Below are 27,413 nucleotides of genomic sequence, written 5' to 3' on the forward strand. Positions count from 1 at the left end.
CCGACGCGATGGCTCGCTTTTAACAGATCGTGGAATGCGACTATCAAACGTAGACCTATTCATCCGATTTTCCTCAAACGCGCTGAAGAAACAAGATCGAATAACTTATGCATCGAAGAAATTAGACTTTGACAGACGCGACAATTAAAAGTAGCATCAAGAGTTGGACGACCGAGTGTTTTCAAAAACAAAATTCAAATTTAATTCCTACATATATTTGTTGAACGCACAAATGGATTACTGTGCGGAATTCAGCGTTGAAGAAATATCGAGTGATTTTTTAAATTACTAAGTAAAGGTGTCCAGTGTTAATGATCATATTTCATGCCGATGAAACAATAGAAGACCGTGTCCTTTTTTTTTAATCGCTGCACCGACCACGTCTCCCGGGGTCATGTTGCGGTATTCCGACCTAATCGCGATCCGTTAATATGTTGCGAGAACGAGTTGTTGAAGCCAATGCCGCGACACGAAGACGCGATATTTACCTCGCGTTTTATTTCCACGCGTATAATATCAAATCGCCTCGAACTGGTACCTGATATCTGATTCTCCATACGGAAGTAATGATTCACTTTGTACGTGCTGGTAACTCGTTTGAAAGAAATCAAGTGTCTCGAACGAGTTGAAATAATGTAAAAAAAAAATCAAAAAAAAAACAAGAAGAAGGTGGCTGAGAGAACTCGCGGTTCGCGAGACTTACTTTGAACTTCTGAGTGTGACCGCATCGGCAACAGCAGTACGACATGTAATCAGGTAGCGCGGGCATAAATTTCAACTGTTCCTGCTGCGAGGCGTACTCGTCCACGAGTTTGCGATAATGCACCCTGAAAATGGGCCTTGTTGCGCTCTGCGAGCCTTTACCAAGGCGTCCCATAATCGCAGAGAATGCGGCCAGGATGTTGCGCCTGCGTGCGAGCCTCCTCATGCCACAGCGACCGTTGTATTTGCTCGTCCTTCTGAATCGCGCCTTCTCTTCGCGCCGTATATACACGATATATCTCCGACTCTCTCACAAAAGAGAATACTTTCTCCCTGAACGCATAATGTTTGAGCACATATACACACGAGCACAACTTGGACCACAATACTGTGTATGTTGTGTGTGTGACCTTACAGTTGAATTCAATAAAACCAAACAAAACTCCGTTTATATACACATCACGCGCGCAATTAACAGGCCTTCGTAGCCTCACACGAGTTTTTTACGTCATATTCGCACCTCTAACATCTGATATTCCATACATTTCTGGAGTTACACCATGGCAGCGCACTTTCTAATGTATCGGACACCGGGGTGTCGGACGTGTCGGCACGCCAAAGTATTTTCTCGAAAAGAATCTCTCTCCGTCAGAATTTCCGTGACGACACCGGCGCTTGCTGCAGGCAGGGGGCCGCCTTTTGAAATTATCAAATTCCAGCCTACACCTCATAGCAGAACGCGTACCACCCTTTGTGTAGATACAGAATACGTTTCGGACACGTTTCAATGTCTAACGGAAACGCAGTGGGACATCCGGTCAACGGTAGGTACATTCATGACGAAAAGTTTCGCCGAGAGAAGTCTGTCAGCAGGCGAACGCGCTTCTCTCGCGGCGGTTTCTTGCAGCGGTCGTATTCGCCGCGACGCAAGAGTATATTATTAGCAGGTGATGATCGCGATGTCATGGATCCGGGACCAGTCCTACCGGGCAATGTGCGGCAGACACGCATGAGCGATCGAGAGTTCCACTTGATGGCGTGCGTAGTCCTCGCTACGTGTCGCTCTGCATGCCGATCCGCGGAAACCGGTTAACGAGTTGCTTCTCATTTCTTGCTCGTCGTCTGTCAACTGCGCGCGTGGTCGTTGTATTCTCCTCTACGCCGCATTTTCTCCTGAATCTTGCAGGACGGTCTCGATTATCGACATCAGGATCGTATCTCCAGGAATGTTACTCCGGAGTTGCGTTACCAAGAATTTTATTTGACCGTAAATGCCTTTTGAATTTATAAATATCCTTTTTTTTTTTTTTTAGGCAAGTCTTCTCTGATAATTTTATTTTTCCCCACGAGATACTTAACTATGCAAAAAACAACCGTATAATATTTTACATTCTAATAACACAGCCTCTCACCGTTTCGCTGACCGAGCAAGTCGCGTCTGTGCCGTCGCGGAAGCGGAAACTCCGAAGGCGGCGTGCCATTCGTTTAAGTTGGTTCAAAGAGCGCGAACTACTCGATTCGCGCGTGTCCTTTCTGCTGTCAACCGCCGAAGAAGAATCCACCAGATGTGAGCCGGAGTCGAGCCGCTCCGTCCGGTCCCTCTTGTTCCTGTCCGTTCCAACGTTGGCGGTCCAGGTACCGCCACCGCTGTCACCGCCGATTCTTTTCCGAGCGAGCGGTGGGAGCGAGCCGCGAGTCTCCGGGTACCAACCTCCGTGCTTAACCGGGCCGACGATGGCAATACCTCCCGGTACGTATAGAGAGAGACTGAGAGTCCATGAGGAACACGAAGCGAGAGCACCGCCGCTCTGGCCGGCCCACACGGTTTCCATCCCCACCGCGAGGTCTGCGAGGAGCCGAGAGCGGTGCGACCGACCGACCGACCGCTTTCTTGCTTCAACTGCGGCATTGAACACGTTCAACGGCAGCTGTTGAATACCACGTGTCCCCGTTCTCCCTCTCGTCCGTCGCTTGTCCCTCGTGTTCTCCTTCTCTTTCCTTCTGCTCGCCGGTCGGTCTCTCTCTTCGTCCCACTCGCTTTTCGCTCTCTCGCTCGATCCCGCGCGCGGTCTTTTACACGGCTTCGTGCTCTTTTTACATTGCCACGACCGGGAACGCCAGCTACGAGAGAGAGTCCAGCGCCGCGTGGAGCTCGTGAGTTTGCGATTCGCGTTCTTTGACCCGCCGTCAGCGCGACGCCGCCGCGCGATCGCGGACTCCGAGACTTCGCGGGCCCCCGTGCCGTAACTCTCGGTGACGTGAAGTCATCAAGGTGTAAATTTCTCTTTTGTTTATAGATCCGTTCTCCGGATAAGTTTCGGAACGTCTTATTGACTGCTTACCTGAGTTATGTTTCTCGCAGACGAGTAAATACAAATGTACCTGCAGCTCTGTTTGCAGGATACCTGTATGTACCCGCTACAGGTACATTTGTATCTACTCAAGGTACAAGACGCACTTCGAGGTGCGAACAAATAAATGGGAATTGTTAAATCGTCGCAAAAACATCACATTTGTTTCCACCGCGAGATGCACGGCAAAGTTTCGAAAGAGATTTTCGGCTTTGGAGATGAAGTGTTTTGAACACTTTTATCGAAGTGCAATCTTCAACGGAAAGTTTTCGTGACCGCGATCCGGTAAAACATGATGTCAATGGGTGCAGTTAAAGTATCGAGTTTGCATAATGTATAACGCACAGGTTTCATTGTGTCTGCGTTACATCCGCTGTCATTTCTATTTTTCATACCCATAGTGGTTCACAAATACGCGGTGCGTTTGTATTTGGAAAAAAAAAGTTTTACAGGTTTTTAGAATATTTAGTTTTATAGAATATTTATAGGTGGTTTTTATAAAATATCATGGGTGTGTGTTGCGCGCGCACACCGAGTTTATATTCGTGTTGCAATTTTAATAAAGATTAATGTATTTCGAATTTTTATATCCGATCGCGCTTTCTAGTTCGAATATTTTTTGACAAAAATCGTTTGAGGTCGAAAATTGCGTGGAAACGCAAATGTCCCATTTCGACTGTTCGATAAATATACAGAAATCTTTGAATATGTAACCAACTCCATGGGACTCTATAGGATCCTTCATTTTCTTGTCTTATCTCTCCGTTCTCTTCCGCGTTATCGGCATAGGCTTAGACGTGATCCGAGGCTTTCTCAAGAAAGATAACGTTCTTAATTCTCGACGGAGGATATTTAAAGTTTAATTCGAAGAGTGCGCGCCATTAGGGCTGACTAAATGTCAAGGCATTGGCAGAGAGTGCAAAGTTCCGAGTGCAAAGTCTACTATTCTCAACCCACCCGGAGCTTCGCCAACTTACGGTTCTATCCTTTCTGATATCGCCGACGGACCTCCGAAGCCTCGAGCGATGTTATCTTCCAGACAACAGGAAGAGGCTTTTAGATCCTGGGACTCGGTAGCCGTCAGCGTATCGGCGTACAACGAACGTTTTTCCGTCGCAACATAGAGAGACGCGTTTTGTGCCCTCGTACACTTTACGCCCGACTGTTACGATTTTCTCGATAAAAAAAAAAGAAGCATCGCGACGCGGTACTCACATGTGACAGCAAAGCTTTGTGACGTAGAGATGGCACGACGTTAAAGCGAAAGAAAATCAACAGCACGATTCAATGCAAATTCATAAATAATCTTGTTAAAATAAAGGAACGCGCGTAAATTGGTTTTTTATAAATGTGCATATTTTTCCGAATTTCATTGTTTGTCTGAGTTTGTCCAAGACTCGGCAAATGTGAAATGCTGCAGTTGTCAGTTGCGGTTGACATAGACTCTTGTAAGCTTGTAATTGTAGTGTTTCCTTGTTAACATGACCTAAACCCGGAGAAGATGTCGAGAGCAAAGGAAACGATCCATCGGCTTTAAACGTCGAGACAGAGTTTCCACTTGAGACACACGCGGTTGTCCACCGGCGAGGGACAAGCTGTCACGTACAGTGTCTTGGACTTAATCCCGGCTTACTTTTACGATTTATAGAAGCTAGAATACTTTTTTCAAACGTTAGTGAGAGAAGATTAAAAAAGTAAGAGATTTATATATTTTTATTTGTATTTTACATACACAATATTGATATATGTGTATATTTTGCCATCCCTGGAAATCTATTCTGATCGCTCGCTGTGCATGCTTCATTTCCTTCGTTGAGCTGAGAATCGATTTTACGTTTACGGGATCGCTTTATTGCGATATCTCCCGACGATATCATCCTTCGGATATCGCAATCTCCGCCGGAATCGCATTTCGCGTTACAAGACGCGAAATAAAGAAATCTCAAAGTCGCTTTTTTTTACTTACCTGGTCTGCAGACTCGGTGATGAAGGAGTGACAATACTGTAAACTGAAGTGGGCCCTGGGCTCCCGCGCTAGAAAGCTGAATTGGGCGTGCTGCGGCTCACAAGTCGCGTAAGAGATGCGTCTTAACGCGTGCGCCATTTGCACGCACTGCAACAAAAAAAGTAAAAATCTTTTTTTTTTTTTCAAGAATTTCTCTAGACGTATCTCGATAAGAGAACAATCTACTATTAACTGTTACATTGTAGGAAAATACTGACTTTGCAAGAAACATCTTCACTTAATTCGCAACGTTATATATATATTATACTTATTCTCTATTTTGGTGTTAGATTGCAATATTTGGTGCTTGGAGTTTGTAATTTCGCGCAACGGGAGAACGAAAGATTAATTTCAATAACTGTAACTGACAATTTCCGACGTACATACATTTTCAAACACGAGCTCTTGCTGTACGCACGCGAACAAATATGATTTACGAGTATTTTATTATTGCTCTCATCCTGCCGAGCGATTTAATCACTTGAATCAATTCCACCGCGAATGTGTTGCAAGTACGATCTGTGTCAAGACTTCTGTGCAAGAAAACTAGCATCCTCTCATTAAACAGAGTGTATCACCATAAATATCACTTGCGTGTATCACGTCTCGTTAGCAACATCAAATATCAACGTGAGCCGAAATTAAGGGTTGTAGGACGGGATAATTAAATGGTACGAATGAAGGTTGTAATATCAGTGCGAGAATTATTTGGCTTAAAATTACATCCATTAAGCGCGGATGCTGCCACTGTAACGTGATAATATAAAATAAAACACACACGAAATTTAATACTTCCTTCACCTGATTGATCGCTAATTGGTCGCTTCATTTTGTCCCGTTGAAAATATATGACCGTGTGTCAACTTGAATTTGACAGATTACAGTGAGAGTGTATTTGATGTGTACAATATTTATTCAATTTTCGAAAAGTCATAAATCGAAAAGCGTTGCAGTCATTATAATCACACGAGACACATCAATTCGAGAGTCTCGTGATACTGTTGCGTTCGCTGGAACGATGATTCGATCAATGCCAAAAGGAACAAATAAATAACCAATTATTGGCTGCTCGAAAAACTTGTGACATCTTTGGCTGTGAAGTTTCGTTCGGAAACTTTTAATGATTTACCGACGCAACAGGCTTCACTCGGGAAATCGTAATATAACTTGGCGAATGTGCTCTCTGTTCCAACTGCAATTATAATTTCAGAGAAACACTAAATTTAGAAAAGAACTTTTATATTTCACGTTTTACTTCTTTTTGGTTATAGAGTTTTGTGCGATAGAGTTTAATATAACTTTTTTTGTTCTTTTTTTTTTTTTAATATAAAGATACACATAAATTTTCCACGATGGAAAAATTAAAAGTTTCGCGTATATAAAACATCATATATTATCGTCACCGCAAAAAGTAGCCGACTTCGAGAGACGTTGCTCTCATTTCGGAACGTAAATTTTTAATACTGCCTATAAATTCGGTAGCGAGAACAAATAAAACGCGCGCTCAAAAGAAGCGAAATCTTTCCGTTCTCTCCCGTCTCCAAGAGAGATTTTCAAGAGATTTTTACCAATATTTCAGCCGAGAGTTTTATATCTACGAGAAGCGACACTTTGTTTGCCCTCAATATTTTATTACTCAGTCTCGTGAAATTACATCGGGCATGTTTACTGTTCTTCGCTCGCACGTTCTATTAATATTTATATGCGCATTGTTTCACGGCGCCATCGCGCTTATAAATGCATAATAGTAACAAATGCAAACGTTGTGATGTTTTCTTTAACTGATTACGATTTAAATGACTAGTACGGGCAAGCTCTTCTTGCTCCGGTTCGATTATTGATAACGTAAGAAAGACAATCGAGAGTAATAAATATGATAATACCTGTCACAAAAAAAATAAAGTTTCTTTTAAAAGTGTGTTTGAAAAATTCTTTATTCTTATGTAAAGTTTCTTATTTTTTAAAAAGCAACATTTTCAAGCTTACGATGTTAATGCGCGCAAATCTCCAATCTCAAAGAAAAACACGATTTCGTTCTCATGGCTTTCGAGATGATACTCGCTTAAATTCGTTTCTCGCGAAAAAAGTAATATGACAGAGCATGCGAGCGAGTTGAATGATGATTGAAAAGATGATCGTCCGTGGGAGCAAATTTTGTCGGCGAGGATATTCCGCGATTCTATCAAGCTTCGCGCTGAATTTTTCATGTCTGCATTTACCGAAGCAGAAAAGTTCTACGTGAGAAAGATATAAATGACCCGGCGTGATAAAAGGGCTACTTGCGCCTCTCCGGATGGACACACGGCTTAAACCTGCCATCCTATTGTTGGAATATATTAAAATCGCAGGAAAATTTTTAACATTATTTTACTCCCTTGTTTTTTTTCATCACATAACAATCGCGTCTGCGAGACTATTATCATGTGGAGGACAACTATTGTTGAGATAATGAGATTATTTTTATGCGAAGGATTTATGGAGAATAACTATTTTTTGTCATAAAAAATAACATTGTAGAGAGATTTTTACAATATGTTGAAAATTATTACAATCTGGCAGTACTATCTAGTAGTACTATAACAAAAATCTGAAATGCTGCGTTTACACACGCTTGATCTTCATCAGCTAATCAATTTATCGGGCGCGATTCAATGATTGTTGTATGACATTGTACTATATGTTATACCATTAATACATGTTATATTATTACATGTTACGTTATTATATGTTGTACTATTGTTCAAGTACACAAACCGCGCGCAGTTACTTAGTCGAGACTTAAGTTTGGGAAAGGTAAAACTCGATTCGTTAAAAATTCAATTGTAGTGCGTTACGTGAAGTTACTTTAACTGAGTACCGAGGTCCACTCGAGGCATAGTTGCGTAGCGAAGTTGTTACGGACGAGAGAGAGTCGCCCTGTACAATGCGGAAGTGGACCAACTATTTTGCGGCTAGTATGCGCGATACCAATCGCTCTTGGAGCAGCAAACGACATTCTCAGGAGAATTTCATCAAGTTTGTCATATTCCGCGAAGAGGATAAACGTCGTTATTCCCAATGTCGTCGTCGTCGTCGTCGTCGTCTTTCTTTCTGTTTCTTCCCTCTTGCTTCGTTTTCACCCGTCTTTGCGCGTCTTTGCAACAGGATACGTCGTCGCTCTGAAGCGTTCGCACTCGTCGGGTTATTTGAGCCTGCTGCACCCTGCGATCTATTGTCCCGCTTCGAGTATACTTGGAATCGGAGATTTTCAGCGAGTCGCGAAATCCGATTGCGAGCGTAAAAGTATCTTGTCGCATGGAGAGAATTATCCGTTGTAAGCTAAGATTTGTTCGTGAACAATATGAAAGCGCGTCGAGAAATTTTCTGTCTCCCTATCCGCGGCGATAGTAAAATTGTACGAAAATTGGTTCTTTGTTACTTTGCACGAGCAAACGAGTTTTGTTGAAATTACAACTTCGTCATGTATAAGTGACGAGGAACACGTGTCAAATTGTAAGAACATTCACCTGCGCGCCGAAGACTTCACATGCACACACTTGTAAATAATAACAGAGAGCACAGACGGCGTTAAATGTATTTTTCAAGTCGTGTATCTGTACCACCAGATGGGAAACTCTTTAATGTTTAAACAGCTCGATTTTGAGAAGAGTTCAGGCGGCAGTAAAAATTTTAAAACCCGGATTGAGTTAAAGTCTTCGGTTGCAGTAAAAAATTTTATGACCCGCAGTTCGCGCGGGTGTGTTCTCACTCTTCGACCCCTCTTCGCGTCTCTTCTCGATAGAAAATTTAAGATCGTTTAAGTAAACGCGCGATGTTAAAGATGGATTTTGATTTTTTTTTATACACAATCGTGTCTCTCTTTATCGGTCATTTTGCCGCGATCAAACGGAATATTTGCTCCCAACCAAATAGTAGCGAGCGATGCGTTGTCGGTTTTATGACGAATATCGAAGGGAAAGGTATTCTCTGAATACGCGATCGTTGATGGCGAGAGAGCGGGGGGGATGCAAACATGCAAAAGAGATACGCGCTCTGCAGCGTGAGTGCTGTTTCGTGTATTGCACGAGAAAATCCGCGGGTAAAGGATAAACATATTCCGCGATCGCATCGCGACTACAAAAATTACACGCATAGCGCGTCGTTGATCTTCCATAGCCACACGCGTGTGTTTCCGCAACCGATTCGATATTCTCTAGTTTACGTTAGTATTATAACAACAACAGCACAACGTCGAAGCGAACGGGACGAGGAGCAGAAGTTTACGTCGAGAGACAAATATGTGTAATATCGTGTGTAAAACGAATTTACTTGAAAGCTCTTGCACTCTTGAAAAACACTCACGCGCAAAAATTGTTCGATAACAACCGATACCGTTCAACTAAAATAAAACTACCTGTTTCATCGAAACCAGTTTTGTATTAAAACTTGCGTCGTGCAATCTGAGCGAGACAACGTTTACAACGCGAAGGCGCGGAGAAAAACAGGCAGCTCGCCCTGATGTACAAAGCGCGCGCGCGCGCGCGCGGAAAGGTTTTGTTACAGCGAAGAAAAGAACTTGCCGGGTCCGTTGAATTTTTTATTACACCGACAAAGCGTTTTGTTAGTGAGACCAAAAAATTCAGTAGTAGTCCCAGCAAGTTCTTTCTCCGCGTATAGTAGTTAATCTCCTTGCTATTTCAAGCAAAGCTTGTTTTTTTTTTTCCGTGCGCGATTGGAATGTTCAAAGCTGCCGGAACGTCGCGAAATCACGAAAGCGTGCAGCGTGTCGCGCGCGCGCGCGCAGCGAGTACGTTTGAGGGGATCATAGAAATTGCGTAACGCTCGGCGAGGCAAAGGGTTTAATGGGGCTAAAGGAACTGAGGATCGTTCGAGTTACAGAACCATCAGTCGAAATTTCTTGCTGGCGGAGAACGCACCGTGAACGCGCGGCCAGTCAGTATGTGTGTATATAAGTGTATGTATGTATGAGTGGGTGCGATATGCGGGAGAAATGCGTATCATCGCGGAGTGCTGTTCCATGTATGCACGAGTAAATCCACGGAATGGAGGGTAAACACACCCCTCGCGCGCTAAAGAGTGGCGTTCGCTCTCTTTCTCTTGCGCTCGCCAAGATGCGCGCCGGTTGTCATTGTGTGTTTATTCGGCAACTATGCTGAATCTCATTGACATCTCGTACCTTGTTTGTAATTCAATGATCAGCGAGATGTGTAACGTCTCTTCGCCACGGTGTTCCGTCAAAGGAAGACCTATATAGGATTTTCTCTCTCTTGGTTGGTTGCTTTTTTTTTTCTTTTTTTTTTCAGCGAATCATACGCACGATCGCGCGTCCGTCAACGAACTTTTAGCAGTAGTGCATGAGCGGTTTAGGATAATCGCGAGTTTGCGCAACGAGAGCTCGAGCGTAAAGAGATACGCGCACATGACGGAAAATAATAGAAAACACCGTTGACAATAACAGACATCTGTCATTTAACTACGTTAAATTAATTACACCGAAAATAACACAGCAGAGAGAGATTCAGAAGCGAATTTAAAACAGTTTAGATAAAACTTATCTTTCTTAACAATATTTATGAAAATCAGCATTATATTTCCCAGAAACAAAGTTTTAACGCGACTTATCTTTACACGAACTATTCGACGTCGTGCCTTAATTGAAACTCCTGATTTCTATTCTTAATCATCTCGCTCAGTCACGTGCATTTCGGCATGACCGCGGCCAAGTTTTCTCATATGTTACAAAGTCGGTAATAATTCGTCCGCCAAATGTGAAAGCCATTTCGAAGGCATACAAATGTCGTTTCATCATTATTATCCACGTGTTACGACGAAATTTATGTGAGGCGCGCGAACGTCGTTACGTATTTGAAATCGCATCTGACGATCTGCGTGACACATTTGTATCTTTCCAATATACGATCTCGTGATTTATTGCTCGATCGTGTTTTCGGCTTTTCGCGATTAATAATCCAATAAGATGACGATTTGAGATAAATTGTACAAGTGAAAATTTGTGAAAAAGAAAAAAGAAAAAAAATATTTCAACCGTAATGACAGCAAAAGCCGGAAATTCACTGCATAATGAGACGAACGTTCTGTTTCTCATCTGCCACCGTTCCGTGAGAGGTTTTTCAAGAGGCGCTTACCGAAGATCGGGCGTAGAAGGTAAGGATTTTTTCAGGTAGAAAATTAAAGCGAGAGCTTAGGAGCAGCTCTCGAAATAAAACACTAATTCGAAGGATCGATATGTTCTGTGCAGTTGGTGAACACGGGTCGGAGAGGCACACTGGGGAGAACTGGCTGGTGCACGGTCGAGCCAACTTCGAAATATTACTGGCAGGGATGCGATAAGGATTACGAGGCCCCCCAATTAAAGTACGGAAAATAATAAAAGACGAGCGGCGGCGAAATTACTCTCGTTCCGCGCCGCTCTCGCGACGCGACGTTTTACATCGTTGAAGTTGGACTTTCCCGAGAAGAATTCCAGATGTTTTCAAGTTAATCCTCGGATTATACGGCGAGTCGCCGATAAAATTGCGCTTTATAATAGTCCGACTCTATTTCTTATATATCTCATACGCCACGCGGATTAAAATTGATTAAAACGAATGATTCAGCCACGTGCCTCGTCTGTTCCAATTTAATTATTTAATTACCTTTCCCGATCGGTTTGCACAAGTCCGTATGAAAATTTTAAAAAGAGAGAGAGAGGGTGATTCACTCGAAAGGACATACGAGTTCGCTGACTCTAGCATTAAAAGATTGGCGCCCCAAGGTCGGAGCTTACTGAAAGGGAGGTCTTACAAAGTATCATGAGGATTATTAAACTCGGCGCTCAAGAACGCGGAAAATTAGGCTTCTCGCATTGCGGTTCAACTTCCGTTCCGTCGTTCCGTACATATAAGCCCGCTTCTCTCCCTATGCGTTACCTTTTCCTCGCTCGCTCTTTCAAGTCCTTTAACGAGGGACCCTCCTTCGGGGGGTCTTTCTTATGTTTCCAAACCGTTGTGACACGCGGCGCAAGCACATGCACGAGCAATTTTCCTTTCATCCTCCCAATTGTGAAATTATCTCGGCAACGGGTATTGTTGTTGTCGGTTTTAAAAAATTCTCCAAGTCATTAAAAAAAAAAAATTATTTGAAATTCACAAAGACAATAAAGACAATAAACCGAGCTTAAAAATCCGTTTTCAGTCTGGTGCCTCGAGAGATAACGCGACGCAATAGGATGCGGTCGTGCCTAGTGAAAAAAAAAAAAAAAAAAGAAAGAGGCAAAGTTTTCCGCACAGAGCTTCGGGGGATAAAGCTCCGTCTTGGAAGAGCACGCCGTAGGCGGCACCAAGCTGGTTTTCTAACAACGAGCCGCATACAAACGCCGAGACGTCCTTTTTCCGCGGGAGTAAACTATATGTGCATCTTCTAGTACTCACTTTTCCATCTGGACTGCATACTTTAATCCCCGCGAGCGAGACTATCAGGAGAACGGGTGTGAATCGATCGCTGTACTGAAACAAACAGATCAGAAAGGCGTGCGTGTAGCAGCTGAATCGAAAATTCGCATGCGAATACTGATATTCTATGTATAATATATGTATATATCGTACATACATGTATATAATGTTTTTTTCATTAAAATATCACTGCAATAGAATTACAAATATTCATATTTGTAATTCTGGCAAATTTGAAAACAAAAAATAAAAGTTGTAGTATGTATTCAAGCAAAACGTAGTTTTTTTTTCAAAATTTTAATGAATACATATATACAATTAAATATCGAATATTTTGGTCTCCTCTGTATATTTTTAACTTTAAATTTGCACAAACATTCTTTTAATTTTGATAAAATCAATTACACAAATCTCTCTTGTTTACGCGTTTAAAATATTTTTCATTTCCATTCTTCGGATTTTTCTCACGTGCGGCGTCTCACGGCGCTGAGTGCATCCTTCGGACCGAACGCTCCGTTTGAGCGGAAGTGCGCGACGGAGCGAACGTGCGATAATACGTTTGCAATTTAGTCCACGTACTTAGGAAAAGCTAGGGCCGACATCTCCTTCTATCGGAAAGATCGAGCCTACTGCAACTTTGAAGCGGTCGTCCAATTTCGAAATTGAAAAGTTGGCAAGCTGTGTGCGGTGTGAGTCGAAGAGACTACAACGCCCAAGAATGTTCCCTGTTTCTGGTCGGAGACACGGTTCATTGTCTTGAAAAGCCAAGGTTGACGTCGCTGTGCGGCCACCACAAAAGGGGATCCCCGGTATAATTACGGTAACGCACAGGGCGGTGTTCGATGAAGGGGATGCCGGCACAATCTCTTCCTCTCTTTCTCTCTTTGTACACGACGATCCGCAAATCGCGGTGGTCTTTTGCGAGATTTTTATAATTATACCGGTCTTTTTTATTTCACAAAAGCTATACATTCAGAAAAACGAGTTTGAAACTCGACTACGTTCAAACTCGCGCAGTTACAACAACAATTATAAATTGACAACGTGGACGCAATGTATCTCCTACAAAGACGTACAGAAATATACAAATGTTTATGACAATTTGATGAATGTAAAAAAGCATCCCAATGCGATTTCTTTAAGGATGCGAACGACGATAAGAGCATAATTTAATTTACTTTGCGTAGCTTCAAGCAGTTTCTGAGAGTCCTCGTTTCTCGAGGAGAACGACAAGTATGCCTTCTTATTATAAGGATGTTACAATAAGGAAAGCTCTTTCTCGTCGACTGTTTTCTTTTTTTTTTTTTTGGTGTAATTCTGATTACAGCTTCATTTTAATTGAGCTGCAGATATTCCGGATTTAATTCATCATTTCGTGCTATCGTCTTTTTTACGTACTTATTTAAACGCTGCGTATTTTACTGATATTTTAATATTTCTGGTTTCATAAAAAAGTTCTCCTTTTTGATATTCCCGTACAATTGACTAGAAAAAGATAGCTCTTACAATTTCAGTGTAACTTTGCAAAATTTATTTGACTTTTGTGTGTTTCATTTTTTTTTAATAGCTCTATAAATTTGTTGTATTTAAAAAAAAAAAACATCAGTCTGAATGGAGAGAACTTATCTAATATCGAAACTTGACAAATGGCGCGGTCTTCTGCGTCTTCGCGCGCAAAAAGCAGTCGATTCGTTCGAACGGCTGCTCGAACAACTTGCTTATGCGTTCGCCTTTCCATTCGATACCCATCAGGAGACTACAGATGTAGCATTCATGGTGCGAAAGTTTTTCTCTTTATTACACTTTTTCTTCTTTTTCTCTTGTCATCATCAAGGAATAACCGAAGCGGCATTACGCGACGAAGCGAATACGAAACGTCACAGTTTTCCGCATCGCCAAGGACATATCTCATTATTTTTTTTCTGCGTGACAAGAGATGTGCATTCTTTTAAAATGCCAAAGAATGAGAAAAGCACATATTTATATGAAAAATATACAATATAGTTATATAGTTTTGTACATAATATTTTGTGTTGAATTTAATTTTTCGCTAAATTAAATGTACAATATTTACTGTAAGTAAATTGCAACAAATATAAATAGCATAATTTATTGCAAAAAACGCCAACGACAAAAATCATAAAAATGTATTATCCTCCTGTATATAAATTTTATATTTGCATGTAACTCTTCTCTTGGATAGTTTATTTGATGTTTCTCATATCTATGCACATATGATCAACATTCGCGAAAGTTGACGTTGCCTCATTACTGCTGTTGCTCAGTCGGAAACGATACTCGCTGAAGTTTGAGTTCGCGCGCGCGAACTTACGGTTTGTTTAAGGAAACTGCTAGACGCGGTTACAAATACGCGGAAAAGGCGTGGTGGAGGAAGGCTTGCCGACCGACCTCCGTTAGTTCGCCAAGGTCCTCCCCGAATGCAACCCCCCGTCATGGGATCCGCCGTTACGTGCCGACACGGGGGGTGGTCGCGCTGAACGGCTCGTTTGAATGAACGACGACCGAGACACGTCGCTCGGTTCGCATGCGAAATTTATTCGCCGGAGAACAGCGCGCACAGTGAGGGTTGTACAAAGCTTGTAGAGAGACATGTTCTTTTTCAGACATTCTCGAAAATTGTAGCCATCCGGCAAGTATCCCTCGGACAAAGTCCTTTTAGACGTCTCTTCCGTGTTGCATTGTTCAAGCTCCCTTCGCTTTTAATTTGTTGGCAGATGATTAAAGACAACGATAATTGACGTGAACGAGCTTTTCCTAATTATGATATCCCCCAACAATCTCTCCGAGTTACTTTATTATCCATTAGAATTGCTTTCACTTCGCCTTTCGTGTCGCTTTTCTTTTTCTTTCCAAGTCCCCATCCGTTACACCCGTTTATCCCGAAAGCAATTGAATTACGGTCCGACGTAAGGATGTTATTCGATTACCGAGGTTTGCTTCCGGACGTGGAAAGTAATTTGCAGCCCGCTATTCGATTATCACGGCCCGGGCTATCGGCGTGATCTTTGCGATACTAATTACACTCTGTCGACGCATATAATAATAATAACGACAAGGAACAATGAAACAGTATCTGATCTCGCGGTTAGCGCCTTGTAGAGAAATACGAGGCGAGTAATAATAATATTAAAACTTGTAGAGAGAGAGAGAGAGAGAGAGAGAGAGAGAGAGAGAGAGAGAGAGAGAGAGAGAGAGAGAGAGAGAGAACGTGTTTGTGGAAAGACGAGAATTCCAAGGCCATTAAGGCCGGTAACGTTAGCAGACATTTATACTTTCAAGAGAGAAAGACAGAAAGAGAGAGTGGCTGCAACAAGATTGTAAACAGAATCCACCTAAACAAAGTAGATTGAGGCAAGAAATAACGAGGAAAAAGACACCGAGTGCGCGCGCGCCACGTCTTTCCGGCGTATTATTAAAGGAATCGTCTGAGTATTTCCGCGACACAAGACCCCTCTTCTTTTTCCTGCCGTCGCGTGCTTATCTCTCCGTCTCGTTCCGCGCGTTCCTGATTGTCCAGGAAAGACACGCTTCCCTCTACCTCCCCGCAATCTTCGATCTCGTCTGTGTGACGTATCCCTAAGGCAGTCCCGATGTACCGACTCACGGAAATAGCAGCCCTATTTTCTTCATTTGCTATGCTTGTCGTTGCAACGCAGCGACCACGTTTAGAAAAAATAAAAATAAATAAATAAATGAACAAAATCCAATCGTTACAGATAATTCTCTTTTATGATTTTAAAATAGTTTCTTTTTCTCTTAATCATATTAATAAAAACTGTGTTCTCAGCGCGCAGATGTTATTATAGTGATTTGAATATTTGTTGCACAACATGATTTTTTCTATATCTTTCTGATGTATTAAGTCGAATCCGAATCAAAAGAGCGCGGTTACGTTGAGTACCTGTTTGTCAGTGAATTTATGAGAAGCGTCTTGGCAAGAATTCTGAGTCATCAAAAGCCAATCGATCGTCCAAGCCAACCAAGTCGGGAGGAGATTCCGATATGACTTCAAAGTAATCGAGACGGACGCGATATGGAAGGGTGAGAGTGGCTCTTTACATAAGGTAGACGAGAGCTGTTTTTAGCGGATCATCCAAGTCCCAATCGGTCGTCACCGCAATCTGTCTGGGAGATGCTCCCCGGAACGCGGCTACTTCACTTTGTTTCTAAAAAAAACAAACGTGCATTCGCGAAGGTGGAATTTTGCGTCGGAGAATTGTGTTCGATCTATCCCGACAAAAAAAAAAAACGTCTCTCGGATCACTTTGGCGTCAGACATCAATCATCCGAGCTTGTCATTGAATATTGAATTTAGAGCGCCCGGTAATCCACCAAATTGGATGTGTTCTGTCAAATAAAATTTGCAAAAATATCTTGTGTCGGTCTTGATGAAATTTCATATATTGTTGCAGTCAACAACACAGGGTGAATTTATAATACATAGAAAGTCTAAGGGACAATTTTTTGAGTTTATTCGATTTCCTGAAAAAAATCAAAATTCTAATCGAAAAAAGAAAGGAAGAATATTTTACGAACTCTCTTGTGTACGTATGTCATATTACAAAAGAATTTTAAACACAGACGTACGCGACGTCTGTGTTTCGTGAGAAATCGAGAAAAGAAGAGTGGCCTCTCGGGACGGGAAGCTCTTCATCGAATGACGGGAGCAATTGACATAATGAATGCAATTTCATTCATGCAACACGAAGGACAATATGAAGAGCGTTGTTACCGTGAGCAAGCGAGCGAGCGAGCGACTAATAGTGAGAGTCGTCACGAGAGCCGAATAAGAGACAAGATACACAGCGAGATATACAACGAGAAACAGACGAAAAATAAAGAAAAGTAAAGGGAAGCGGCGAAACTCTCCTCGCGCGCCGTACGACGGTCGATTGCACTCGCATTATCGGGACGTCGTTGTTGATGTTATTATTTACGATGTCGTTAACTCACGACGCACAAAACTTGGCGTCGCGTGTGCACGCGCACGCGCATTAATTCCTCTCGCCATTAATCTTTATCCCGCGCGCACGATGGCGTCCTCATAAATATGGATTACGGAAATGCGTATTGCCGTGCATTCGTCCGTCGCACTCGTCCTCACTCGGAAAAGAAATAATTGGTTTCGCTTTCTCAGAAATACATTCTATTCGTTGGTGAGGGAGGAATCCCGACTCTGTCGCTTGATTTCGAGCAAAAACATTTTCACGTGAAAGTCTTTCTACGCGAACATCGCGTTTTCATCCCATGAGGGAATTCCGGACCGGTCCGGAGTCGAAGAGGAACCACCGGGAACCGGGTGGTAAGCGTGATATTCGGAGAAAGGCTTTGGTGATTCGAGGAGCTTTTCAAGGGCTGACCAGTACCCTTCAGCATCGAGAGAGAGAGAGATAGAGAGCACGACGAATTCTCCCCCATTTGCAATGAAGCCGCAGTCGAGAGCTGGTCTAATATGCTTTAACTCTCTGCCAACGAGGACGGCACGACCGTAGATGCGAGAAGCAGGAGAAAACGGACGGATAGGTTGACTGAGACGATGAAGTGAGAGAAGGAGGAGGAGGGGGCGTAGGGATGAGAAAAGAGAAAAGCACACGGCGAGGATGGAAGTCACAAATATTCATAATAGGAAGCCGAAGAAATAAGCTGACCCTGCAAACAGCCACTCGTTGCCATCCGCGCGCTCGTTAGAAAAGACAGGGAGACAGGCGGCAGACGGGGGAAGGTTTTACACTGAAGGGGATACGGTTTTTATCTCACCCCTTTATTCTCTCTCTCTCTCTCTCTCTCTCTCTCTCTCTCTCACTCTCCCTTTACTTTCTCTCCTTCCATTGAGCCCGGGTCAGACTGAGGATACATTGAGTTTCCCTTCACGGGCGAATTTCCGGGGAAACAATACCGAACGTTTATAGTCAATTAACGGGCGGAGGAGGTTCGCTCTTAATGCGCTTTACCCTTCACCGAGGCTTCGCGAATTCCGCGGGAGCGGATAAAAAGGATGAACTGACGTGTTTGAGAAGCCGATATTCCACGGCAACGGTGTCTGTTTAAAGATTTTCTTGAATATTTAATTTGAAATAAATCTGCTCGAGCGCGCGCGGTCGTATTGTTTTGGGAAACGACGCGAACGATTACGGCGGTATTTAAAAAGGAGATAAAACATTTTCCTTTTAGTGCCGCGAAGGTATACGCTCAGTAATTAAACGGGTTTATTAAGAACGCAGCTTTCCCACTGAAATCCTTTGATGAACGATGTGAAAAGTACGATGTAAAAAAAAAAAAGAAAGAAAATCCAAGCTAGGAAAATGATGAATACAAAAGAGGGCGAACATAGACATTTTCGAAAAATACAAACGCATAAATTTGATTTTAATTAGACCGAATCGTCGGTTGTTATTTTCTTCCGTTCTTAAATTACATCACTATCGTATAATTATTTTAGTAATTTTTTTATTACGTAGATATAATTTGCGTAGATATTTTAATTATCTCGCACATGTGATACAGTGTGGGAAAGCAACGCGCGTTTTAAAGAAACAAATTGTTAGTCACCCGAATGTCATTAATCTCTCCGAAAGCGCGCTGTTGCATCCAATATTTAGTCACGAATCCTTCCCCGGTGTAATGAGGCGGCTATTAAAACTTGATAAAGACTAGTTATGCCGCATTACGTACGTACGTACCAGAGAAACGGGGGAAACACCGAAAGGAATTCCCTCGGAAAGGGGTTGAACACGTTCTTTGATTTATGATCCGTTCGAGCCGAAGCACAATGATGAAAGATATGCTCTTTGCGACAATTTGTCAGTGAATACGAAATCCTGGTAAACTACAACATATTCTTTCGTATGTGATCCGCTTTCATATGCCCTCGCATATAAAGCATGCGTGCTCCTTCAGCTTGTTCCATCCGAGCGCGATTTGTCTTCCCGTGTTTGGCTCGCGTCTTGCCTCGAGTTGACGCGAGCGCGCGTTTTGGCAACGGTGCGCAAAAAAAGTCGATCTTTGTCGATTTACCGAGCGACTTACAAAGAGATCGAAACGAGCTATTGTGACAAGAATTAATTTTTTGTCAATATTCACAGTCACGCAATGAAAAAAAAAAAAACCAGAGTAATATCTCACTACGTCGATAAATATCTGACAAGCAAATTGCGACCTTGTCGATTAGGGCGTAGATAAATAGTGGCAATTACTTAAGAGGATGCTTTCTTAGCAATTAGTAATATCGCCACGAACATCTCTCCGCGCTCATTGGGGGTCGATTATCTTCGCGGAAACTTCGCCGTCGTCGTCGTCGTCGTCCGGCTGATGGCCGCACCCTCAGATTTATGATCCCTTTTGTCGAAGTACAATGATGGAAGATCCCGCTTTCAACGACGATTCACCGCACGATTCGAACTCCACGGAGGCCAGAAAATAACTCACCTCACCTACCCCCGCCGTCGATCCACCTATTCTCTCTCCCCGTCTCTCCCCCCAATTTTTTTCTCCTCTTCCGTGCTTGTTACAAGACACACCCTCGTTTTCAGAATGGACGACGGTCCGGCGGCGTAGCACGCGTTATTTGTCACTCCCGGCGACAATGTAAAAATCTCAGAAGCTCGCGCGTCTTTTTTCCAGATGGAATTTCGTCAACCGAGCCTGATTTATGAACTCGCGAGAGCCCACCAAGCGACCATAAAACACCCGATGCTCCAGTTAAATAGTAATGGCAGAGATTGCGAACGTGATAAACGACGACGATCGAAAACTACCATTAAAGCTTTTGTCCTCCGTCCGGAGAACTTGTACTGAGAAAATACTAATGTATGTGTCGGCATCAACACAAAGATAAATAGATGTTCTAAAAAATTATACATATATATATATATATATATATATATATATATATATNATATATATATATATATATATATATATATATATATATATATTTCTATATATACACATATATATGTATATTTCTCTCTCTCTCCCTCTGTCCAGAACTATTTTAATCAATTTTCACGTTAAGCTTTGTGCGTTACAATGTATTTTGCGCTATTTCACCCAACATTATTATATATGCTATGTCTATTCATGTTCAATGACTCGGAAGAAACAACAATTGTAGTTGCATAACGTTTATTAATTGGTCAAACTGCCAAACAAACAGCGAGTTTATTAACGCATCTACAAATTACAATCTAAATTAAAATTATCTTCCCTTGATTATTCCGTTGGGTAAATAGAACATTATATAAGACGCGTATATCTTCGATAATCTGCAGGATGTTCTCCATTTAGTCTACACGAGTGCTCCCACGGGCCACTCTATTTCGCGATCTTGTCCCACTGGAACTTTGTCCGGCAGTGCGAGACCATCCCGTGATTCATAGTTCATCGCTTCTCAAATACTTGAAAGAGATAATTGCGCTCTAAACTTTGTTTGCTCTAACTTTCGTTTCAATTTTTAATTGCGACTTCTCTTCCGATTTAATCGAAAAACTGTGAGAATCAAATGTTGATGTTCACATACATTTAACGGAACGATTAAGTAAACGGATTAGCGGGAACAGGATTAACTTTTGGGAAGATTTATCCGATTTCGTGTCGTGGATTACGACGTATCCCTCGATCTACACAAACCGCCGATTGCGTGTCCCGTAACGTTTTCTCCCGCACATAAAACCTTAGCCCGTGGGTGTTAATCAAGAACAGAAACTTTTTACGAGGATCACGTCGATGGACGGCGCGGCGATGGACAGGGGAATGAAACGGCAGCGGGTCCCGGCGCGATCTCCATGCATTGGAGGCAAAGTGACTGTGCCGGGATACGGCGAATGATAAAACGGCGAGAGGGATGATCGAGTGAGTGATCGACTCGAATGGAGGACAGAGGGTAGCCGGTATCTCCTTCCGTTGCCCGCGGCTAGATTAGATTGGCCAACCCTTCGTTGTCGTCGTTGTCGTCGTCGTCGTCGTCGTCGTCGTCGTCGTCATCGTCGCAGATAGCTTCCTCGGGATTCTCCTCCAGAAAATACGAAATGCTCCCTTTTTCTCGTCGTGCGTCAATGGAACCTTTTCGAAGATTACACCTGTGGCTCGTATAGTCGCGGCGCAGGATATCAAGCGGCGCGGAAAACGCGGCCCGAGATTTCTATGGGGTTCGATTTTAATTTATTCTTATCCTCTTCCTCCCTCTCTCTTTCTCTCTCTCTCTCTTACATACGTTGCAATCTCAATTTAAATCCGAAGCCTCGGAAAAAAAGTGTTTGTGATCGAGACTTTTATTTACGTTCTTTTTTGTAACCTTTGTTTAGCATGTATTTCCATGTATTCTCTTTGTGTTCGGTCTGATACGGATGTTCTCGCAGTCCGTTAATTCGCTTTAATGCTCTCCATCACTCAACGAGGCCGGTTTCATTAGCGCGTCGATCTCAGTGACGTTGTAGTCATCATTCGATATAGAGACGCGTCGATTGAAACGCGGGTAATTAGAACGTCCACATTTGCAACTGCGAGAACTTTTGGCGTTCTCACAATTTCCGTTTTCATACAATGACACCGAAATGAAAGACGAGAAATTACTAAAACGAGAAATTACTTTTTTTGTTTTCACTTTTTTCCAGATGAGAATAAAAATGAGATGATATAAGAATGACAATTTTCCCGACTGTGTTGGAAAATGTCAAATTTGATTTTTTCCAAAACACAAGGGCTGTGAGATATCTCGCACGACGCGTGTGTATACATTCGGTTGTGATTGACGAATGCGCGATTCGTTTGGAGTAATGAAATCATTTCGGATCCGGAGCGCGACGTATAATGAAATCGCTCTGATATAGCAAAGCGCGTCCGACTCGTGACACGAACCGACGCCTTTCGCTTCCTGATCCGTGCGCGCGTGGAACAGCGCGCACATATAGCGAACCTATATAAGCTGCGACTGTTTATCGAAACGTCACGTACAGACGACCTATCAAAACCAGAAACGCGTTGCTTAAGCTCGCGCTCCCTCTTCTTCCTGTGTTTTATGACTCTCTCTCTCTCTCTCTCTCTCTTTTGCGTCTCGGAAATACATATTAAAAAATAAAATACGCAATGTGTGATCCGTGATTTGCGGGTTTATTTTTGGCGATCGGCCGCAGAGTCGCCAAAAGCGATAAATTCTATTGAAATTAATTCGCGAAACTCGAATCGCGTACCGTTAAATTCTACAGTTAATGCGATGTGCATAGAAAATTACCAAAAATTTTGATATATCGAGCGCGCGATTTTATCTCTAATCTCTAATTATATTCTCTTATTTTTGTTTTCATCGCCTACGAAACCTTACGCGGAAGTTGATTTTTTTGAATCATGACAATTGTCTCCCGCGAGGATGCATTGTGGTTAGTTGTGATTGCAAAATTGAGTGCAATCGCTGTCGAAAGCCTGAAGTGCGTTGTTTGTCGTTTCGACAAAGCGGTCTTGTTTTTNTTTTTTTTTTTTTTTTTTTTTTTTTTTAACTATGATGCGATATATTTGTTTCACAGGCCGATGGTTACGAAACCAATCAGTGCAACCCGCTCGAATGGAAGGGCAAGTGCACAAAGGATCGTGTTCGGAAAAAAATTTGCAATTCTCGAAAAAGACGGCGCACAATTGGCAGCCGCAATCTCGCGTGCGCGCGCCAAAACACGGTTTTTATTTATTATATAATATTGCAGAAGCGCAATTTTAATTTTGCATTTTGTGTGTACGTGTAATCGATTGAAACAACAAACGCCGAAACAACCAACGCGAACGTTAAATAAACTTCAAATAAGCTAATCCGTGAGAATCATGCGGAAGTGACGAAACGAAATATGAAATATAAATATAGTCAGTGCTAATTAAACCGCGCGCGACTATTAAACTTACGTTTAATATCTAAATTGCTTTTTAGTAGCTTTCGTGTAACGTTTAAATTACATATAAATTTCTCTTGACGACGCTCGTTTTACGGATTAATTGAACGCGCGCTGCGCGTAGCTGCGCGAGAGATTTACGATCAAACAATTTTCCGTAGTATGATATAAGAAAGTGGTCTTTAAAGATGAAGTTCTCTTGCAAGAGACTCTCTTTTCCGCACGGACAACGTCCGTGCTTGCTAATTTCGGAAATGAACCACTCGAATATTATATTTTAAGCGATTCGACGCGAAGAGATAGTACGCGCGTGTACACGGCACAGACAGAATTAAAACTTTGCGCTGCGTTGAAACTTTATGAGCATCACACATATATCACAGATCTGGTTTTAATTACGTTAAAAATGTTAACACGGAACAGCTGTGTCCCGTCTCTTTTCGTTAGCCGCGAAAAGAGATGCAAAAGTTTATTTAAATATTCGCGCGCGCACGCGCGCGCGTTCGCATAAGCCAGGCCAATCCAATGTTTAATAGTTAATTTTGCTAATTGTTAAAAGGTTCATTAATTATGAGCGCCCCAACCGCGCGACTCCCTCGCTCGGCACGTTTCATATCGGCGAAATTAAATTAATACAACGAGATGATACAACCCCGGTGCCGCGTCGGCTGAAACGTCGCACGGCGGCCTGACTCTTCAAGTAACGAAGTATTTCCGCGCATAATGCCAATATCACGTGAATTTCATTAACCATAAAATTATATCCCTCCGCTGCTCCCGCATTCGAAAATAATTGCGGAAATAATCTCGTCACAAAGAAGGTCGTTTAATTACCTTTTATTGCGCGTGATGTAAAAGCTAGTCAATTGCAGCGGCGACGGCTATATTATATAAAAAATGAGTAAATATAAATGCGCGATGTTTCAGATATTCAATTGTAGAGACTCACACAGAATGTCGGAAACTTGGTATAAAGTTTTCAAAATTCAAAAGATCGATTTTCGCAAATTAATCGCCAACAGCTTGTTTGTTAAAACATATGTTAAACGTATTCAACTCGTTATTTCATTTGTGTTTCTCCGACGAGAGAAATATAGTAATTTATTCTTATACAATGCTATCTCTCATGTGTACGCGTACATTTACAATATGTATACAATTTATAATTAAATTTGTTCCATTTGATCAGCTCGATATTTTACACGTTAACAATCGCGCGCGTAACAATCGCGCACAAAAATCATTATTTTTCACACTTTTATTTCAATGGAATATTTGCAAAACATAAAATGAGTCTTTATTGATTAGCATTCCGCGTTCGTTTTTGTGAGTAAGTGTCGTACCAACGAATCGTAAAACTATCACGCGGTCGGCTGTTCGGCGGGCGTGTCTTTCATTTTTAATTGGGTTACTCAAACTAATTAATTCTCAGACCGAAGCGAGTTCTCATTAACGCGACACACACAGAAGGATTAACGATGAAAAAAAAAAGTTATTGGACGGAAAACGTCGTGTTACTCGTGTAAACGAGTGATGCGCACGAGATAGTTTTTTTCTCAATCTCTCTCTCTCTTTTTTCTCGCTTTATTCCACGACGGTTTTTTTATTTTTGAGTTTCGCTCGTGGATGCTGATTGATTAGTTTCGTTGTCGATTCTACACGTATACCACCGCGTACTAGTTTCGTTCAAACGCATGACTTCCCAATGGCAAATGCATCGCCCATTTTGTTAATACTAACTCTATATTGATGTACTATATGAGTTTTTCATCACACCGACATTAATATCTCGGTTTTTGGATCGGCGCGATGACAGCGGTCATATTTCACACCGCGAGTTACAGCAATTCTTCCTCTTCCAAAACTACGTTATATTAAAACCTCTTCTACATCGTATTTGGTTTTTTTTTTTTTTGCCCGAATATCTCTTTCTACTTCTTCAACGGTAAATCACAAAAACACAAAAATGATAAAGCGCCATTAATCAGACGGAAGCAATTACGATCATATTTCTACGTTTGTGATCTACTTTTACGTCAACTTTGCAATTACCGTTCTTTGTGCATCTCCCTCTTTCCTCACTTTCGAAATCTTGTGTCATCTTGGGAATTCTTTATATGCAGGATAAGAAGTACGTAAACACATGCAGCAAGAAGTTTCATCTTAATGCAAATTTATACGAAGGAGGCTATTATAAAGGAGCGTCACGGAGATATTAAAATTACGAATCTCGGGGTGACAAAGTTGCGCGACAAAAGGATGGCTATAATAAAAGCGACCGTATAAGCGATGATGCGACAAATAAATTCAGCGTTGCGAATTAATTGGAATAAAAGTTTGAAAAGTCGAGAAACAAAACGTAAATGATTTGCTTTTTATTTGCACGCATGCAGGGCTTCAATACACAAAATAAAAATATTTAAAATACATAGAAAGCACGTATATACGCACACACACAACTATATTATATTAATTGATTAATTACAAATCAATATAAACATGATCAAAATTGCTTCTAAATTTAAAACAATTTCCTTGATCAAACTTAAGCGAAACGCACGAACGCAGCAATTGCGAAATAGAAACTTCTCTTACTTGTTGAAATGTTCGAAGTGTTCTGACAACGGGTAAGTAACAATTAGAAAAAATCGACAGCTAAAAACAAAGAAAAACCACCGTCAAGGTTACTAACTGTGTACTTCTCGTCCTTGCCGATTGAAAAAGAGCGATCGCGAACCGCATGGGATCACATCACTATACGGAACGTGATACGCGTTTGGCTCGTCGGACGCGACTGACAGCACCGTGTTGCGCCACGTGGACCCCAACCACCCTATAGAGAGCTTCACGGGAGGAGAGGGCGTCGAGGATCATGCGCGATGCTCCGTCTGCTTCGAATCAATCTCTCTTCTGCTATATGCCGTTTCGCTCGCTTTATCTCGCTAACCGCATAATTAGCAGTGTTTCGTTCCTCTAATTATCGCGGCGAAATCAACAGCTAATACACGGTATTTTCTAAATTTCTACAATTTCGAAAAACAAAAAACAAAAAACATTCAAAACCGCATATTGAGAGAAGAACTTTTCACCCGCGTTTTGCGGTCGAAATAAAAGAGGGGACACGGGGCTCGCGAAAGGGTGACTTTCGCGCAAGTCTACTAATTACGAGGCTTGGCGGCGGAACCATTACAATATTCACGATGATCCCCCTCGATGTAACTCAGAATACAGCCTGGTAACGGGCTTCTTGTCCGATCGTTGGGAATGGACATAAACATAGCCATTATCCTAATTAGGACTTCGTAAACCCAAATGGCCAATAACTGTCTGCTGGCCAATAACTATACCCCTATTACGTTTACCCTATATACGAGCAGCCGAGAGTAATTCCGATATTCCGGAAGCTTGTTATTATTATAATATATTTTATTATATATATAATATTAAAATTTGCATTTTACGCTCGAAAACGTGAACAAACGCATTCGTGATATTAGCGTTATTTTGCATTGTTTACAAACAATTGTTTTGCGAGGAGAAAATATTTATTAACCGCACACGAGGGTAAGCGCGATTAATATTCAGATTCTATGTGTTCTGTCGTCTCGTAAAAGACGCTATCAGACCACTGACTTTAATCCGTGAAACGCGAAACAATAACGAGCAGATGTAGCTGAACTACGGCGCGGCGCGCGTTCCGCGAGATTAATCGTTCCGCCTGTCAGTCTCGACACGTCAAAACGTACGTCTCTCGCGGAAACGCGTGCGCGCATGTTACACGAATGTTCCCACTCGAGTCTTGGTCTCCGACAATCTCTTGTTCCCCTCCCTCCCTCCTCGGTTATCTCCTTCTCGGCCTTTTGGTCCCGACGTTTGTAACAGGCTTGAACCCGCAAACTCTCATCCCGTTCGTCTCTCCCTCATCTGACGAACGGCGGCGAGGTGGATGGCGGAGCGTGATGTTTACATTTCAATTATCCAGCGTTTCACTCCACGCCATTATTAGTATTTG

The 27,413-nt window shown here is 42.2% G+C and overlaps 1 protein-coding gene across 10 annotated transcripts in view; it reads right to left on the reverse strand.

Annotated features, from left to right (window-relative positions):
* LOC109858989 (tensin-1-like) overlaps positions 1–27,413 on the reverse strand; it is a 62,643-nt gene that overhangs the window by 15,461 nt on the left and 19,769 nt on the right. For 6 of the 10 annotated variants that reach the window (XM_020436775.1, XM_020436776.1, XM_020436773.1 and 3 more), the window contains 2 exons: positions 12,489–12,563; positions 5,020–5,166 (listed from right to left, as the gene is read on the reverse strand). In XM_020436775.1, the coding sequence (XP_020292364.1) occupies positions 5,020–5,166; positions 12,489–12,563 (222 nt within the window). Of the gene's footprint in view, positions 1–703; positions 2,482–5,019; positions 5,167–12,488; positions 12,564–13,088; positions 13,356–25,996; positions 26,175–27,413 lie in introns of those variants that run through there. The other 4 variants (XM_020436781.1, XM_020436783.1, XM_020436782.1 and 1 more) reach the window with 4 other exon arrangements.

The sequence above is a fragment of the Pseudomyrmex gracilis genome, unplaced genomic scaffold (genome assembly GCF_002006095.1).
Source record: "Pseudomyrmex gracilis isolate BER0280 unplaced genomic scaffold, ASM200609v1 scaffold_232, whole genome shotgun sequence".
Lineage (NCBI taxonomy): Eukaryota > Metazoa > Arthropoda > Insecta > Hymenoptera > Formicidae > Pseudomyrmex > Pseudomyrmex gracilis.